Source organism: Pan troglodytes, chromosome 11 (genome assembly GCF_028858775.2).
Source record: "Pan troglodytes isolate AG18354 chromosome 11, NHGRI_mPanTro3-v2.0_pri, whole genome shotgun sequence".
In the NCBI taxonomy this organism is placed as follows: Eukaryota; Metazoa; Chordata; class Mammalia; order Primates; family Hominidae; genus Pan; species Pan troglodytes.
Window position 1 is genome coordinate 81,651,537 of NC_072409.2, and position 17,660 is coordinate 81,669,196.

Below are 17,660 nucleotides of genomic sequence, written 5' to 3' on the forward strand. Positions count from 1 at the left end.
GAGGCCTGGCCTAACCCAAAGTGCAGCATTGGCAGAGTGCTGCTCTGCCAGTTGAGAGGGGTGTGGTGGGGCACGGGAGCTGGATTTTGTAATGCTCTGGGGTCTGAGTTCAGGTTGCACAAGCCCCACTGGCCAAAAGCAAAGTGGTGATGTTGTCAAAGCCTACTCACCTGCCACATCCTAATCTCAGCTCCTCTCTCTCCCACCCTCATCCACCTCCCATAACATGCTTTAGTCCCACCCTACTGTCAGTTATTCCTGCAAAGAATACAACTTAACAGCCGGGCGCGGTGGCTCACACCTGCAATCCCAGCACTTTGGGAGGCCGAGGTGGGTGGATCACGAGGTCAGGAGATTGAGACCATCCTGGCTAACACGGTGAAACCCCATCTCTACTAAAAATACAAAAAAAAAAATTAGCTGGGCATAGTGGCGGGCGCCTGTAGTCCCAGCTACTCGGGAGGCTGAGGCAGGAGAATGGCGTGAACCTGGGAGGTGGAGATTGCAGTGAGCCGAGATCGTGCCACTGCACTCCAGCCTGGGCGACAGAGTGAGACTCCTTCTCAAAAAAAAAAAAAAAAAAAAAAAAAGAATACAACTTATGGGGGACCTCTTCACCAAAGTACCTACATTTTAATGGAACACTCTGTAAGGCCCAGAGGAATGACTCCAAAGCTCTATACATATATGTGTGTGTGTGTGTATATATATATATTCTAAAGCAATCTTCCCTCTGGCACCCCCTCTTCAAAGCACCCCATCTATAGATACTGCCAGGGCCATCTATCTTGTTAAGTCTCAATTTCCCCAGCAATAAAAATGAGCAGCCAAATCAGGTCATTTTTCAGGTCCCTTCCAACTTTGATGTATGAGGTCTTAGACTTGAGATTCCACAGCCTCCCATTCTGAGAGTGCGGAGCTGGCCAGCCCTTGTTAGGAGGCAGCTCATCTGTGGTTTGGCACTACTGCCCAGCAGGCATTTATTAAATCAGTGCGATATGGTCCCTGCTGGCCTGGAAAAAGAACATTAAGCTCCAAAAACTTCATGCAGCAGGCCTCCTTCAGAGAATGCTGCTCAGAGGGGTGAGGAACAAAACCATTCAGGCCCCTGGCTGTGCTCCAAGATCCTGTTCACTAGTACTTTTGCCCTGTCTGCATGGAGAACTGGGAACTAAAAACATCTGGAAGTCTGCTTAAGACCTGGGCGAGTTGTCTTTTCTTCCTTTGGGGGTGGCTGTTCTTGACCCTGGTAATCCAGGCTGACCTCTGCCAATGCCCCTTCACTTCCAATCTTCTGCACTTCATTGGGCAACAACTTTCTAATAAAATCCACATGAATCCAGCTGCTAACAGCTCCTGGAAGGGCTGTGGGATCTAACACCTGCTCCTGCATTCCTTGAGCCCTAGTAGCAAAGGAAAACAGGGCTGAGACCCAACTCTTCCACCTCTGAATCTTACAGTGGAGTTGTGGACAAAAAGAGTAGATAGGAAGGCTGGGCGTGGTGGCTCATGCCTGTAATCCCAGCACTTTGGGAGGCCGAGGCAGGCAGATCACCTGAGGTCGGGAGTTTGAGACTAGCCTGACCAACATGGAGAAATCCTGTTCCTAGTAAAAATACAAAACTAGCTGGGCATGTTGGGGCACATGCCTATAATCCCAGCTACTCGGGAGGTTGAGGCAGGAGAATCACTTGAACCTGGGAGGCAGAGGTTGCGGTGAGCCGAGATGGTGCCATTGCACTCCAGCCTGGGCAACAAGAGCGAAACTCTGTCTCAAAAAAAAAAAAAAAAAAGTAGATAGGAAGAGAGAAACATTAATGATGAGGTTTTGCTGAGGGTGGGGAAGGCAGCTGCAGGTGAGGAATGCACAGGTGTAATGATGTGACTGCTGGGTGGCCCAGCAGATTCCTTTGGGTCTGGGCTTGCCTCATTCCCAGTGACCTTAGTCATGTTAACAAGGCTTATCACTCTGGGAGGCAGGCCTGGTCTGAGAGGACAGAGTACACGTGTCACTGACCTGGGGGTCCAGGGTTGCCTGTCCCTCCTCTCTCTGTTGTGACTTGGGGAGTCTAAAATTCTTTCTGTCTCTATTTATTTATTTATTTGAAGTGGAGTCTTGCTCTGTTGCCCAGGCTGGAGTGCAGTGGTGTGATCTCAGCTCACTGAAACCTCTGCCTCCCGGGTTCAAGTGATTCTCCTGCCTCAGCCTCCTGAGTAGTTGGGACTACAGGCATGAGCCACCATTTTTGCATTTTTGCTAATTTTTGCATTTTTAATAGAGACGGGGTTTCACCATGTTGGCCAGGCTGGTCTTGAGCTCCTGACTTCAGGTGATCCACCTGCCTTGGCCTCCCAAAGTGCTGGGATTACAGGCGTGAGCCACTGCGCCCAGCCTATTTATTTATTTTTGAGACAGTCTCACTCTTGCCTAGGCTGGAGTGCAATGGCACCATCTCAGCTCACCACAACCTCCACCTGCCAGGTTCAAGCAATTCTGCTGCCTCAGCCTCCCAAGAAGCTGGGATTACAGGTGTGCACCACCACGCCCAGCTAATGTTTGTGTTTTTAGTAGAGATGGGGTTTCACCATGTTGGCCATGATGGTCTTAAACTCCTGACCTCAGTTATCCACCCACCTCAGCCTCTCAAACTGCTGGGATTATAGGCATGAGCCACCACGCCTAGCCAGTCTCCAATTATTTAAGGTAATACTTTTATTTTTTGAGACAGTCTCGCTTTGTCGCCCAGGCTGGAGTGCAGTGGCACGATCCCAGCTCACGGCAACCTTCATTTTCCAGGTTCAAGTGATTCTCTTGCCTCAGCCTCTCGAGTAGCTGGAATTACAGGTGTGTGCCACCACCCCCACGTAATTTTTGTATTTTTAGTAGAGACGGGGTTTCACCATGTTGCCCATGCTGGTCTCAAACTCCTGACCTCAAGTGATCTGCTCACCTAGGCCTCAAGTGCTGGGATTACAGGTGTGAGCCACCGTGCCTGGCCCTATTTAAGGTAATATTTACTGAGTACTTACAACATATGTGCCTGCTGCTGGTGAAAGATATATTAGTGAGTAGGACAGACCCAATTCCTGCACTCCAGTCCCACTCACTTGGAAATCCTGACTATGGGTCACAAAGTCTCAGGGCCCCTGGTGGGGGTGGGGTGGGTGTGCTTGGCATTCCAGGGGCGAGAGAGCCATCCTGCCAGTGCTGGGTCTCTTCCATTTGGATCCCTAGCTCTTAAGTTCTCTGGGGATACTGTATGGACACAGAGTTCCCTCTGGTTAAGGTCAGAACTCTGATTCACTTCAGCTTTCTTCTCTCCACCAATGCCAAGAGTCCAAGAAATAAACACAACAGGTTAGAAGGACAACCTTGAGCTGCTTGAGGTTTATTTATAAAGTACAAGGTACACTTACTGGGCCTGGCCTTTTTAATTTTTACTCTTTTGCCTTCCTTTCCACCCAGCCAAGATTTTTGCTTGCTCTCACCTGGGAGTTGAGCCGATTTCACAAATCTGCTCTTGGCTGTCATCAGCCAAATACCAGCACAACCTTCCCTGGACCTGAGGGTGGCTTCATCTTAGAAGGCCCACAAGGATCCTGCTGAAGCAAATGACTCTGCTCCAGTCAGCTCAGGCCTCTATGGAGCAAAGAAATTGGTGTCCTTCTTGGAGCGCTGCCTTCATCTCCTTGAACTGAGCCAACTGGCAGGCCTCCTCCAGCCCCAGCCAGCGGTAGGCTTGGTGCTCATGGGAGAGGCGGATCTCCACGTCATAGTCCTTCACCTCCGCCAGCCAGTAAATGACTGTTTTAGGCTTGTTCCTGGCCACATAATTGAGTTCCCTTTTGAACCCCTCAATAATGGTCAGCTGGCCTGCTTCTATGCCCGCTTCCTCTTGGGTCTCCCTCAGGGCTGTTTCCAAGTCATCCTCTCCTGGTTCCACATGGCCTAGTTAGGAGAAAAGAGGAAGAAAAGGAGGAGGAAATCTTCCAAAGTTCCCAAAGCTGGATTTTCCAGACAAGATTTTTTTTTTTTCTGTTTTGTTTTGAGACAGGGACTCACTCTGTTGCCCAGGCCAGAGTGCAGTAGTGCAATCAGCTCACCGCAGCCTTGAATTCCTGGGCTCAAGTGATCCTCCCACCTTAGCCTCCTGAGTATTCAGAACAACAGGCATGTGCCACCATGCCCAGCTATTTATTTATTTATTTGGTAAAGATGGGGTCTCACTATATTTCCCAGGCTGGTCTCAAACTCCTGGCCTCAAGTCATCCTCCTGCCTCAGCCTCCCAAAGTGTTGGGATTACAGGTATGAGCCACCACACCCAGCCATTCAGTGACTTTTCTAGGTGTTGCTAAAGCAAGCCTGGAGATTGGCAATATCCTAACATGCCTGGGAAGGGGGTGCAGGGCAGGTAGTGTCTAGTTCTCGGGGTTTGAGCAATCCCACCTTTCCACTCCCTCTTCTCTGCAGAGAGTGAAACAGACCATGTGTATAGCAAGTCAGGTTTAGAATACTGCTCTTTTATGGTGTGAGATGACCTTCTTCAGACGTCTGCTTTCTTATTCTTCGGAACTTTCTTCATCCCATGCTCTAAGGAATCACTTTTCTATTGGAGACCTTGAAGTGATTTTTCCAAGGAGGGGGAAGTCCTTTCTTAACAAGTGGAAGTTAGCTGACGAGGAAGTACTTTGCCTACAATCCAGTGAGGACTTAACAATGTCTGCAGGTGGACCCTGACATTCCAGGGCCAACAGGCTCAAAACCCTGCACGGCTGAATGAGCAGCTGTTTCCATGAAGCTATCAAGGCTTTTTCCAAATTGTTTTCCTCTTTCTTACTGGGCAAAGCCAGATTTCAGTTTCATAAGGAAACTCTTGATGGGAACTTAGACTAAGGGCCAGCTGAGAACCACTTCTAAGAAAATGTGTTAGCAACACCCAAACCCAAGAAGACAGCTGCCAAGAAACTGCTGTAGGAGAACTTGAAGCTCTGCAGACTGGAGCAGCTCTCAGCTTTACCTCTAGGCCCCTCCCACAAATCTTCAGCTTCCCCAGAGGGGGCAAAGACTGGGAACGGTCTGGCAGACTCTGTCTACACTTGGCTCCAGTAAGTTTCTAGGGAGGCCTCCTGCTCACAGGCTCATGGCGAGCAGGAACTCAGTTGTTCTCTCCTTGGTTTGGAGATGGGGGCCCTCTTCCTTCCCAGGGGTCTACAATGCCCAGAGCCAGCTGCTGCACAAAAAACTCCCCAGGGTCCAGGGGCGGTGGCTCATGCCTGTAATCCCAACACTCTGGGAGGCCGAGGCGGGTGGATCATCTGAGGTCAGGAGTTTGAGACCAGCCTGGCCAACATGGTGAAACCCTGTCTCTACTAAAAATACAAAAATGAGCTGGGCGTGGCAGTGGACATCTGTAATCCCAGCTACTCGGGAGGCTGAGGCAGGAGAATCACTTGAGCCCAGGAGGCGGAGGTTGCAGCGAGCCAAGATTGTGCCATTGTACTCCAGTTTGGGCAACAGAGTGAGACTCCTTCTCAAACAAACAAACAAAACTCCCAGAAACTTAGCACTTAAAAACCATTCTAGCTTATGGCTTCTGGGGAATTTTCTCTGCACAAGCACCTCCTATAGTGGTGTACACAAAGACAGACAGGTAATGCATCAGGGGAGCAAGGTGGGAGGGATGCTAGTAGTGATGGGTGATACTGATTCAGGACGTCCTACCTCCCCTCAGAGGTGTATGGAAGTCCCTGAGCACACCCCTCCCAGGGGCATCTATTCAGTATTCTGTCCATCAGTGTTAATTAACAGGGTAGCTTCTGCCGAAGCAGGAAAGGATTAGGAGAGGTCCACTGACATCAGGTAGTGAGAGGAATAAGGCAGTGTGACTCATGTGATCCGGAGACAAGTGTGAATATTCCTATTCATAGTATTTGTGAAGCTTCTGCCTCTTTTTTCACCTTGTTTCTCCCCAGTACAACTCAAACATGCAAAATTTATTTCCTGTTCCCATTTCCTTGTTTTCCTTCAATCCTGGATCTTTGTCCATCCCTTCTAACCCCACTCCCTTTTAAAGTCCCCGCTTCTGGCCAGGTGTTGTGGCTCATGCCTATAATCCCAGCACTTCGGGAGACCAAGTGGGCAGATCACTTGAGCCCAGGAGTTCAAGACCAGCCTGGGCAATATAGTAAGACCCTGTCTCTATAAAATAGTAATAATAATAACAAAATAATTTAAAAAATAAAGTCCCTGCTTCCTTCTGTCTGAGGGCTATTCCTCATTCCAGCAGGCACCTGAGCCACAGTCTGTCCCTCCCAACACAAACCATCCCAATGGCCTCAGCCAAGAAGGGCTCCTTTTTCCCATTTCTCCCCACACAGCCTGGCTTCTCTTTCAGGACCAAATGACTGCAGCTTTCTTACTCTTAGAGGTGCGGTCAGGAGTGCTGGTGGATGAAAACTGGCCAGCTTACAAACAGATCTTGGCCTGGCCTAAGGCCTCAGGCCAGTAGTCTTCACTGTTCTTCCCTCTGGAGACTTGGCCGACTCCACCCTCAGTGCTGAGTGATAGACTCAAGGCACAGGTAGCTAGCTGGTCAAGCTGCAATCTCAAGGTCTCCATAATCTTTACAGTCTAAGAAGGCCCTGCCCATCCCCTCCTGGTCTAAGAAGGCCCTGCCCATCTCCTCACTCCTCCACTCCTGCCACAATCTGCAGATGAATCTATGATCAGGGAGCCCAACTTCTCTATGCTCCAACTCAAAATACAACTATGTTCAGAAACACTGTAGAAGTCATACTCTCTGTGTTTAGTTCAAAAGAAAAACCTGGCTGGGTGCGGTGGCTCACGCCTGTAATCCCAGCACTTTGGGAGGCCCAGACGGGCAGATCACCTGAGGTCAGGAGTTTGACACCAGCCTGGCCAACATGGTGAAACCCAGTCTCTACTAAAAATACAAAAAGCAGCCGGGCGTGGTGGCGGGCGCCTGTAATCCCAGCTACTCAGGAGGCTGAAGCAGGAGAATTGCTTGAACCTGGGAGATGGAGGTTGCAGTGAGCTGAGATTGCGCCACTGCTCTCCAGCCTGGGCGACAAAGCGAGACTTTGTCTCAAAAAAAAAAAGAAAAGAAAAACCTAATGATAGGGACACTGAACTAGGAGTCAAAGGAAATTGATCAAATGAAATCAGAGACAGGCTGGAAGAAAACTTAGGATTTTCTTTTTTTTGAGACAGGCTCTGTTGTCCAGGCTGGAGTGCTGTGGCACAATCTCGGCTCACTGCAGCTTTGATCTCTCGAGCTCAAGTTATTCTCTAACCTCAGCCTCCTGAGTAGCTGGGACTACAGGTGTGCACCACCACACCTGGCTAATTTTTGTATTTTTTGTAGAGACATGGTTTTGCCATTTTGCCCAGGCTGGTCTCGAGCTCCTGGGCTCAAGCAATCTGCCCACCTCGACCTCCAAAAGTGCTGGGATTATAGGCGTGTGCCACTGTGCCTAGCTGAAAACAGGATTTTCTAGTCAAGCCCTTGTTTGACAGATGAAAAACTCAAAGCTGAGAGGTGGGCACATAGCTCAGTCAACCTCAAGGTCCCCAATTCCCTGCCCACTGTTTTTTCTTACCCAGCCATTCACCACAGAGGTTGGAGAGCTGGCGAATGAAACTCATAAAAACACCAGGTGCTGTTTCTACCCTGGAATTCAGTCACAGAATTCTCAGCTCTACTCTGGCCTGGTCTGGAGACCTTGTATGTAGAAAGGGTCAAGAGCTCCTACCTTCCCTACCCCCTTTTGCTACACAGTCACTGGGAATTAAGCCTTGGGGAGGGCCTGGCAGGGTAGATTTCTGAGCAGTGGTTGGCAGTTTCCCAAGAGCTGGCCCCTCTGGCCTCTACCTTTGGGAGGAGTCCAGTGATGAATGCCATCTGATGCCTGCAGCAGTAAAAACTCAATTGCATTGTTGTCCACTTTGGGAATGAGGCATCTTCGGAAGATGATCAAGCCACATGCTCTCAGGGCCATGGTCTTATCCTAAGGACTTAACAAAGAAGATACAGAATATTGGGAAGTTACACAAAATAGGAAGCTCCATACTGGGGGGTAGCAATCTGGTGCTGGACAGTCATGCAGACTAGCTAACTGTGATCTCATAGCCCACAGAAAAAGGCAGCATGCCCAGGACCAATGGAGGGCATCCAGGAATCAGAGACTGACCTTTGTGTATAACTGCAGGACCCTGGCAACTACCCTCAGTCAATGTGGCCTCTATCCCAACTCCTCCAGGGCTCCCTGTAAAACAGGGCTGGCATGTGTTTGTTGTGACACTGGAGATCCTCAGAAGCAAACGCACTGAAACAAGAGAGATGTTGGGAATGGGAGAGAGGCAGTACAAGTTTTATCATCAAACCTGTAACCCCATTTCCCCCAGCCCATATCCTGAGCCCCTGAAGCACAGAACCCCCCAGCAATGTGGTTTCTGACAATGCAGAGAGGTCATCTACAGAGGGTAACTTCATATAGAAAAAAATATTTCGTTGAGTTTTTTTTTTTTTTTGAGACAGGGTCTAGCACTGTTGACCAGGCTGGAGTGCAATGGTGTGATCATGGCTCACTGCAGCCTTGACCTCCCAGGCTCAAGCAAACCTCCCACCTCAACCTCCCAAGTAGCTGGGACTACAGGCATGCCACCACCATGCCTGGCCAATTTTTTTTTTTTTTTTTTTTTTTTAGAGACAGGGTCTCACTATATTGCCCAGGCTGATCCTGAACTTCTGGGCTGAAGTGATCCACCTACCTCAGCCTCCCAATGTGTTGGGATTATAGACATGAGCCACCATGCCCAGTCTGATATTTTTTTAGTCTTTTATTTTATCCTTTTTTTTTTTTTTTTTAAGAAACAGGGACTTACTATGTTGCCTAGACTGGCCTCAAACTCCCAAACAGAAGTGGTCCTCTCCTCGGGTGGATCACGAGGTCAAGAGATTGAGACCATCCTGGCCAACATGGTGAAACCCTGTCTCTACTAAAAATACAAAAATTAGCCGGGTGTGGTGGCACACACCTGTAATCCCAGCTACTCGGGAGGCTGAGGCAGGAGAATCGCTTGAACCCGGGAGGCGGAGGTTACGGTTGTGGTGAGCCGAGATCGGGCCACTGCACTCCAGCTTGGCGACAGAGTGAGACTCTGTCTCAAAAAAAGAAGTGGTCCTCCCCCCTTAGCCTGAGCAGCTGGCAATACAGGCACATGCCACCATTGCCTGACATTGCTGGTGCCTGGGGGTTGCACAGCTGATGCAGAGAGGGCGGCTGGAGCAGGAGCTGCTATCCTCCACAGTCCCTTTGCTGGTGCTCAATTAAGATGAATTTGCAGCTATCAAAGGCATAAAAATCAGGCCCAAACAGAAACCTACTCCAGGGCAATTCTCAAGACTGCCAACAGATGGTAATGTTACTCTAGAGAATAGCGGTTTCTCACCAAAAACCAAACACCCAACACCAAGACCTTTCCAAGCTTTTCTAAACCTGTAACAAAAGTTTTTAAGGACTGGAAATAATCTCAAAGGGGATTTCTGAAATGGTCTGTGCTCTCATATACTGTTGGTAGAAAAGTAAATTAGCATATCCCCTTAGGAGGGCAATTTGATAATAATTATCAAAACATAAAATGCACATTCCCTAAGAGCCAGCAATTCCATTTCTAGCCACTCTCACATAAGAAATATAGGTTTAAGATGTACACACAACGGGCCGGGCACAGTGGCTCATGCCTGTAATCCCAGCACTTTGGGAGGCCAAGGCGGGTAGATCACCTGAGGTCAGGAGTTCAAGACCAGCCTGACTAACATGGAGAAACCCCGTCTCTACTAAAAATACAAAAATTATCCAGGCATGATGGCACATGCCTGTAATCCCAGCTACTTGGGAGGCTGAGGCAGAAGAATCACTTGAACCCGGGAGGTGGAGGTTGTGGTGAGCCGAGACGGGGCCACTGAATTCCAGCCTGGGCAACAAGAGCGAAACTCTGTCTCAAAAAAAAAAAAAAAAAAAAAAAAGATGTACATATAACAATGTTCACTACAACTTTGTTTGCAATATCAAAAAGGAAAAGAGCCAGAAACAAATACCCATCAATATGGAAATAGGCAAAAAGTACAGTATATCTATATGATGAAATAGCATGAAGTCATTAAAAAAAAATGAGGTCGAGGCTGGGTTCAGTGGCTCAAGCCTTTAATCCCAGCATTCTGGGAGGCTGAGGCAGGAGGATTGCCTGAGCCCAGGAGTTTGAGACCAGTCCGGACAACATAGTGAGACCTTGTCTCTCAAAAAATAGAAAAAAATTAGCCAGGTGTGGTGGCATGCACCTGTAGTTCCAGCTACTTGGGAGGCCAAGGTGGGAAGATTGCTTGAGCCTGGAAGGTTGAGGCTACAGTGAGCCATGTTTGCACCAATGCACTCCAGCCTGGGCAATACAGTGAGACCTTGTCTCAAAAACAAAAGAAAAAGAAAAAAAAATTAGGTCAAGCCTAATGTACTGCTTGTAAGAAAAATTTTTAGACACATGAAAAGGAGACAGTTCTGAATAGTATGTATAATGAAATCCCTGTTTGAGTTTACAAATTCATATATAAAGTGGTAGGCTTTCATTTTTCTATTCTATTTCATTGTTCTATTTTCCTGGACTCCCTATTTATGTCAAGAACTTACCCCATTCCAGAAGCCAAAAGGAAGCACCCCATCACTGTAGAACTGGTGAACAAAGATCTCATATTATTGGTCCATGGTTGAGGCAGAAACAGGTAGCTGATCCCATGCCCTCCCTATAAAGATGCTCAAAAAGCATTAGAAAGTTATAGATGTGGGGTACCTTGCTCCTGCCTCAGGTCCCATGGAATGAATGTTAGAACCCCTAAATAAGCTTAGGGATCCAAGACTAGAAGGTCCCATGGAATCAATGTTAGAACCCCTAAATAAGCTTAGGGATCCAAGACTAGAAGGTCCCATGGAATCAATGTTAGAACCCCTAAATAAGCTTAGGGATCCAAGACTAGAGGGCACAGTGCCCTGCCTAAGACAGGAACTCCATGCCACTGCCACCATCAACACAACATGGACAAGCAAAGATGCCTGCATGGGGAGCCAAGAAAGACAAGCCTGGGTTAGCCACATGGAACCACTGGGGAGAGGAAAGCAGCGGTGGGGTGGGGGAGGAATCTTAGGGTAGTGACAAGGGTGTACCCTAGCAAGAATGTATTTCAGTGGATGCCAGTGTATTAGGGATGACCACATCTAAGAACCACATCAGCTAACAGTTAATCTCAATGGCGCCAGAAGAGCTAGGATCAGATGCTCATTCTCCACCTATATTCTGGACCCATGGAAAGAACAGTTCTTCTAGAAATACAGAACTCCTCACTGCTCTTTCAATTGCTTGGCTTGAGCCAGCTATTCTCTAGAATTCCTCCTACCCACTCTATACACACAACCTCCTACTCGTCAGAAGCAGCTCAGATGTCACCTCCTCTGTGAAGCTTTCTGGCTTCTAATCACTCCATGCTCTGCATCCTTAACACGGCTTGAACAAATTTAAAGTTCAATCAGGGAAGCAAATGCTATGAGTGACAGAAAACTAAAGATTTATTATAAGGAGTAGACACTGTGTATCTTTGGAAGTTGGTGGATAAATCCATGCAACTCTGCTGCCTCTGCACCTGGTGTTGGGCCCGAAGTCTGTGAGGCCAGCAGTTGGGAAGAAAACTGGATGTGAGGTGGAAGAGAACAAAGACAAACTGGAACCTCTGAGAACAAACTGGGATCTACAAGGACAACTGGAACTCATGAGGACAAACTGAAACCCACAACACTTCCTTTCACTGGTCCCAAGCTCAGCGACTCAGGTGATCTGGAGAAGCCGGAGCCCTCTGCTACAGAGCTGACTGCACACATGGCCCAGGACTCAGAGGAGCTGAAGGAGGAAATTCAGTAGGAGCTAGGGGTGCTGGGGGCTGTGTGATGACCTTCACCAACAAGGTGAGCCAGATCAGAGAGAAAGTACAGGTACTGCCACTATGCCTGGTACCCTGCTCTGTCCTTCACAGCGTACAGACCCTGTTCTGTCGTTCACAGTGTACTGGCTGCTACTTCAATTCAGCTTTCCAAATCTCTCATGAAATTTTCTTGTGGACAACCCTCACCTGGAAGCAGATAGGAAGGATACTGGGAATCCAGCTTAGCTAAACTGACACAGTACAATGCCACCACAAGCACATATACCTAGTATAGTAAATCTCTGCTGGTACCTCTGGCAGGGAAGAGCCAGATTATAAGCTCTGTTTTCTTGGGACCCAGCACAGCAGTTCTGAACAGATGTTCATTGACTCAAAAGAACTCTCTCCCCACCTCCCACTCAAACAAATGTTTGAGTATGTTCTGGGGCCCTGGGAAATAGCCCAGTGTTTTCCTGAAGAGTGCCATTTACATAAAAGTGAATGGAACTATTGTTGGGGTTTTTCTGTTTTTCTGGAGACCACAAAGCTGAAACTGTTCATGGGTTTGAAAGTAGCCAGCTTTCACACACAGACTCCAAGTGGATTCAAACCTCAGGGGGTTAAGGAACACAGCATCCAATATGCAAATATGCCTGCAGCCAGGATTGCGGAGGTGAGAACTCCAGGCTGACAGCAGGCAATTCACACTTCAAAAAAGTGGCAGAGTGCCTGAGGTGGTTAGAAAAAACCTGAACAAAAAAAACCCTCAATGTCATTAGAAGGTTCTAGAAGCTAAGGAAAAATATTCTTGGCTTTCTCCATAAATACAATTCCCTCAGAGCCTAGGAGGTTCGGGACCTAGGTACCAAAAAAAGAATTTACGAACACATGGCTATGCTGTTTGTTTCAATATTTTCATCAAATTAATCAGAGTAACTGTAAAAAGCCCTCAGAAATGTAACTTTAGGTACAGGAAGAGCTCTCCAAATTTTCCCTCTGACCTGTTCTCCATATTCTAATATCCCTTTAGCAGAAACAGTGTTTCATGCCGCGTTGTCAATTAAGCATCTATATATACTGTGCCAGCTATACTGTGCAAGGCTTTTGACAACTATTGTTTCTAAAGCTCAAAACAACCTTTCAAGAGAAGCATTATTATATCTAATTTACAAGGACACTGATATTATTTCAAAAGGTTAAAATACTTGCATAAGGGCATAGCTGGCCTGTAAAGGATGGGATTTCAATCCAAGTAAGTCTAACTCCAAAGTCTATAATTTTTGTCCCTTTCATAGCTCTGTTCACCATGAAAGAGTAGGGCTTAGGACACAAATGGCCCTGAGAGAGGACAGACAAGATTTATAAAATCATTTCCAGTTTCAAAATTCCCAGTCCTTTTTTTTTTTTTTTTTTTTTTGACAATGTCTCTCTGTGTCATCCAGACTGGAGGGCAATGGTATGATCACAGCTCACTGCAGCCTCAAGAGCTCACTGCATCCCTTCTGGGCTCAAGGAATTTTCCTGTCTTAGCCTCCTGGGTAGCTAGGACTACAAGCAGGAGCCATCACATCTGGCTAAATTTAAAAAACACTTTTTTTGTAGAGATGGGGTCTTGCTATGCTGACCAAGCTAGTCTTGAACTCCTGGCCTTAAGTGACCTTCCCACTTTGGCCTCCCAAAGTGCTGGGATTACAGGTGCAATCTACCGTGCCTGGCCCCAAATTCCCAGTCTTTAATCTATATTCCTTTGGAGGTTAAGATGTCTAGCTGGGATCATTTCCACCAAAAAGGTTTTAGTTGGGGGGAGAGGGCCGTAGATGTTAAATCCTGGTATCCGAAGAAGACTCTGAAGGAGGGGTAAAATGTAGCCTCAGGCTCCTAATAGCACCCATCTCAAAAGGGTTTCTATGCCTCCTCTGCTCTTTTCTGGGAAGTAGGAACCTAAAACCACATGTTCCACTTAACTTAGGGCACTAGTGTCCAGGAAATTTGCCCAGACCCTCCTCCAGATGAGGAGGAAAGCCAACTGTTTGCCTGCCCACAAGCAATTCTATGTGACTGCAATTCTATGTGACTACTCCCTCACCTCCCACATCATCATCATCTTTTTTCCAATTTGCCAGTTTCTTTCTTCCCTTTTGGAGTGGACAGAAATGAGGCACCCACCCATGAGTAAAGCTCTTTCTTGTAAGAACAATAACAAATGGAAGAGAAGAAAAAAGAAAGAAATGCAAAAGAAAAGCCCCAACTACCATGAATAAATTGAGACAAAGAAAATATTCCCTCAAATGCACCTTTCCCTGGACATCTGCCACTCCATTCTTCTTGCAGAGACGAAGCTGCTGAGTCATTTTGCCATTTTTGCTATTGGCTGAGGGAGGAAACAGGAGATTTTACCTGTAATGGCATAAATATTGGCTTCTAGGATAAGGCCAAAGTCAGACAAGGTTGGGACAAAAATCATTCTTAGTGAAGGGGATTTGTTAAGCAGCCTATTAGTGCCATCTGCTGTACAATTCTAGAAAGCTAACTCGGGGAATTTGTCTGTTGTGCGTATCCCATGCGACAGACAGTGTGAAGGATTGACAGATAGATATGAAGCTGAATACTACCAAGCACCAACTTCCTAGAGATTCACAGGCTAGTGAAAGTGGAAGACATTCCAACAGACAAGTTACAGTGTGTTTTGTGCAACGTAAGATGGAAAGACAGCAAAGAAGCATCTTTAGGTTAACAAGGTACCCCATAAGGATTCTGATGGGTCACTAGTTTACCAGGCAGAAGGGAGGCGGATGCAAGGCACTGCCAGCAAAGGGAGGAGTGTGGGCAACACCCTCAAGCACAAAATGACATCTCATTGGTAAACAGCTTAGTTTATATTCTGTAGGCAATGAAGCCTCTGACTGGTTTTAGGCAAGGGTATAATTTGGTCAGACTGACATTTTACAAAGATATTCTAGCTGCAAGCAAGCTGGGGAACGAATTAGGACAGATTGGAGGCAGAGAGATTAACCAGTTACAAGTCTATTGCAACAGACCAGTTAACAAATGATTCCAGTTAGATCAAGGCAGAGGCTGTGAGAAAGGAAAGGAAGGGATGAATCTGAGAGATATTTCAAAGTAAAATGGACAATATTGATATTTCATTGTCTAAGGGACAGAGAGATGTTTCATAAGCCAAGGGAAAGAGAAAGGCTTTGGTTTGAGTGCCTGGGTGGAGGAGGGGGTGCAAGTGAAGCATTTGTTTGGGACAAGTTGAATTTGCAGTGCTATAGTCTACCCATAAGATAAATGAACAGATGGGTCTAAAGTTCAGTGATCATCTCATCCTATCTCTTCATTTCCCAAGGTGGGAATTTACTTTTTTAAAATTATTTTTATTAAAACAATTTTTTTCTCCTCCCTTCTCTACCAAGACCACGGTGAAAATTTTCTATTAGAGCAAGATATTGCTCCTACCATAGGTACCTCTGCAGCTCACATTCCCTCCAATTTAGGTAGGTCAAGCTGTCCAACCTGCCCCTGCATCTGTCTGGTATTCCAAGCATTTTCATCCTCCTTTAGTCAGAAACACAGAAAAGCATGGCTGTCTATGCAGTCAGAAAGGCCTAGCTATTGAAGTTAATAGCGCAAGATACTTAGAGCAAGATACTTAACTTCCTCGTTTGTAAAATGAAGTTAACACCTACTTTGCATGGTTGTTGAGTTTATAAATGATATATATAGAGGGTCTGACATTATCAGAGGTACTAAATATATGAGTTACTGTTACCCGTGTGTCATAAAAGATCATCAGAAAGCTTCTCTGTTTTAAAGAAATGACTTTTCATCTTGTCTGTTAAACTGCTCAACACTGTTCACCACAGTATATATATTCCTTATAAGGTCCCACAGCATAAATTCCTTTTAATATAGAAACTAGAAAAATAATTTATCTTTTGAAGAATGGATTTGTTTCCTTATTAGTAAGAATTACCTTTTTTCCCTTAACTGACTAATTTTGGGCAAAATTGGGTACTCAGTTACAAAAAGTACACCAACGCACTGACTAGCGTTATTTGCCTGTTCTTATTATAAGAATAATAGCTACCTTTTTTTTTTTTTTTGAGACAGAGTCTCGCTCTGTCGCCCAGGCTGGAGTGCAGTGGTGCGATCTCTGCTCTCTGCAAACTCCGCCTCCCGGGTTCGTGCCATTCTCCTGCCTCAGCCTCCCGAGTAGCTGGGACCACAGGCGCCCGCCACCACGCCCGGCTAATTTTTTGTGTTTTTAGTAGGGACGGGGTTTCACCGTGTCAGCCAGGATGGTCTCGATCTCCTGACCTCGTGATCCGCCCGCCTCGGCCTCCCAAAGTGCTAGGATTACAGGCGTGAGCCACCGCGCCCGGCCGCTACCATTTTTTAAGAAGTTACTACTCGCCAGGCGTTGTGTCAAGTGCTTTACCTTCATTATTTCACTTAATCTTCACAACAACCCGCTGAGGCATTACTGCCATTTTTCAGAAGAGTAGAAAGGGAACTATAGCTCAGAGATGTCTGGGTAAGTGACTCAAACGTAGGTCTGCCTGACTCCTAACATCAATGATCTTAACCTTAACTCTATAATAGCGTTTTACATTTGACAATTTGATTGCATTCAGTTTTTGTTTTGTTTTTGAGACGGAGTCTCGCTCTGTCGCCCAGGCTGGAGTGCAGTGGCGCGACCTCCGCTCCCTGCAAGCTCCGCCTCCTGGGTTCATGCCATTCTCCTGCCTCAGCCTCCCGAGTAGCAGGGACTATACGTGCCCGCCACGACGCCTGGCTAATTTTTGTATTTTGTTTAGTAGAGACGGGGTTTCACCGTGTTAGCCAGGATGGTCTCGATCTCCTGACCTCGTGATCCGCCCGCCTTGGCCTCCCAAAATGCTGGGATTACAGGCGTGAGCCACCGCACCCGGCCTGCATTGTTTACGCTGTCCCTTTTTTGTTTGTTTGTTTAAGGCGGTGGGGCTCTTGTTCGACTTCCTTTACTTCTGCTATAACTGCCACGATATTATCCATTCAATAACTGAAGCAATTAGAAAACATAAAATCTCTTTTGGAAAGCAGGCGGGGTTTAATGGGTAGCAACAAGTGAAACTGAGGCCCAGGGAGGGGAAGGTTCGGCGCCCGGGCCTCTGGGCTCTAAACCTGGACCTCTCCCGCCTCTGGGATTTGGACGACCCACCCTATCCCCACTCGGACGGGGACAAGCAAGGCTCACAGAGTCAGGGAACCTCCCTTCTCCCGGTGCAGACAGGAAAACTGAGGTCCTGAGAGCGGATGGGACCTGGCCTGCCCACACCTCACTGCCAACTTAGAGGAGGGCGCATCCATCTCGGGCCCTGCAGCGACCAGAGGTTTGCCAGAGGCAGATTCCCATCGCTCCAAGGCTCATTTCCTCCACTGAGAACTAAAATCAAGTGGGCCCTAAGGGTACTCACCCGAAGCAGAAGGAGGTAGGAGGCGGACCTTGGACGGAAACTGAAGTACACCGGCCAATCAGAAGAGCCTGGTTACGCTTGGGCCCATCAATAGAATTCGGCAGAAGGATCTTCGACCCGCCTCAAAGGTGCGCGTCTCACACTGAAACGTCGCGAGATCTTCCCTCAAGCGGAACGATTGGCTGAGGGTCGGAAATTGAGAGTTACGCCCACGGT

At 47.2% G+C, this 17,660-nt stretch overlaps 1 protein-coding gene across 7 annotated transcripts; it reads right to left on the reverse strand.

Moving 5' to 3' along the window:
* Nucleotides 1-3,359: 3,359 nt before the first annotated feature.
* On the reverse strand, nt 3,360-17,641 carry NUDT2 (nudix hydrolase 2). 7 transcript variants are annotated; one of them, XM_063788655.1, is made up of 6 exons: nt 17,445-17,552; nt 14,280-14,356; nt 10,706-10,818; nt 8,213-8,347; nt 7,894-8,036; nt 3,360-3,949 (listed from the first exon to the last, which is right to left on the reverse strand). In XM_063788655.1, exons 5-6 carry the CDS (start codon nt 8,018-8,020, stop codon nt 3,633-3,635), a joined length of 444 nt encoding a protein of 147 aa, XP_063644725.1. In that variant the 5' UTR covers nt 8,021-8,036; nt 8,213-8,347; nt 10,706-10,818; nt 14,280-14,356; nt 17,445-17,552; the 3' UTR covers nt 3,360-3,632. The 7 variants fall into 7 exon arrangements, with proteins under 7 accessions (XP_063644725.1, XP_063644726.1, XP_001160585.1 ...); XM_063788656.1 differs by having other exon boundaries at nt 10,706-10,747; nt 17,445-17,470; XM_001160585.7 differs by lacking the exon at nt 14,280-14,356 and having other exon boundaries at nt 17,445-17,543.
* Between the last annotated feature and the right edge of the window lie 19 nt (nt 17,642-17,660).

Coding starts and splice junctions, on each gene's coding strand:
- NUDT2 (XM_001160435.7), bottom strand. CDS start 8,020: ATGGCCCTGAGAGCATGTGGCTTGATCATCTTCCGAAGATGCCTCATT. Junction 3,950..7,893: donor TCACTGGACTCCTCCCAAAG/GTAGAGGCCAGA, acceptor TCTCCTAACTAG/GCCATGTGGAACCAGGAGAG.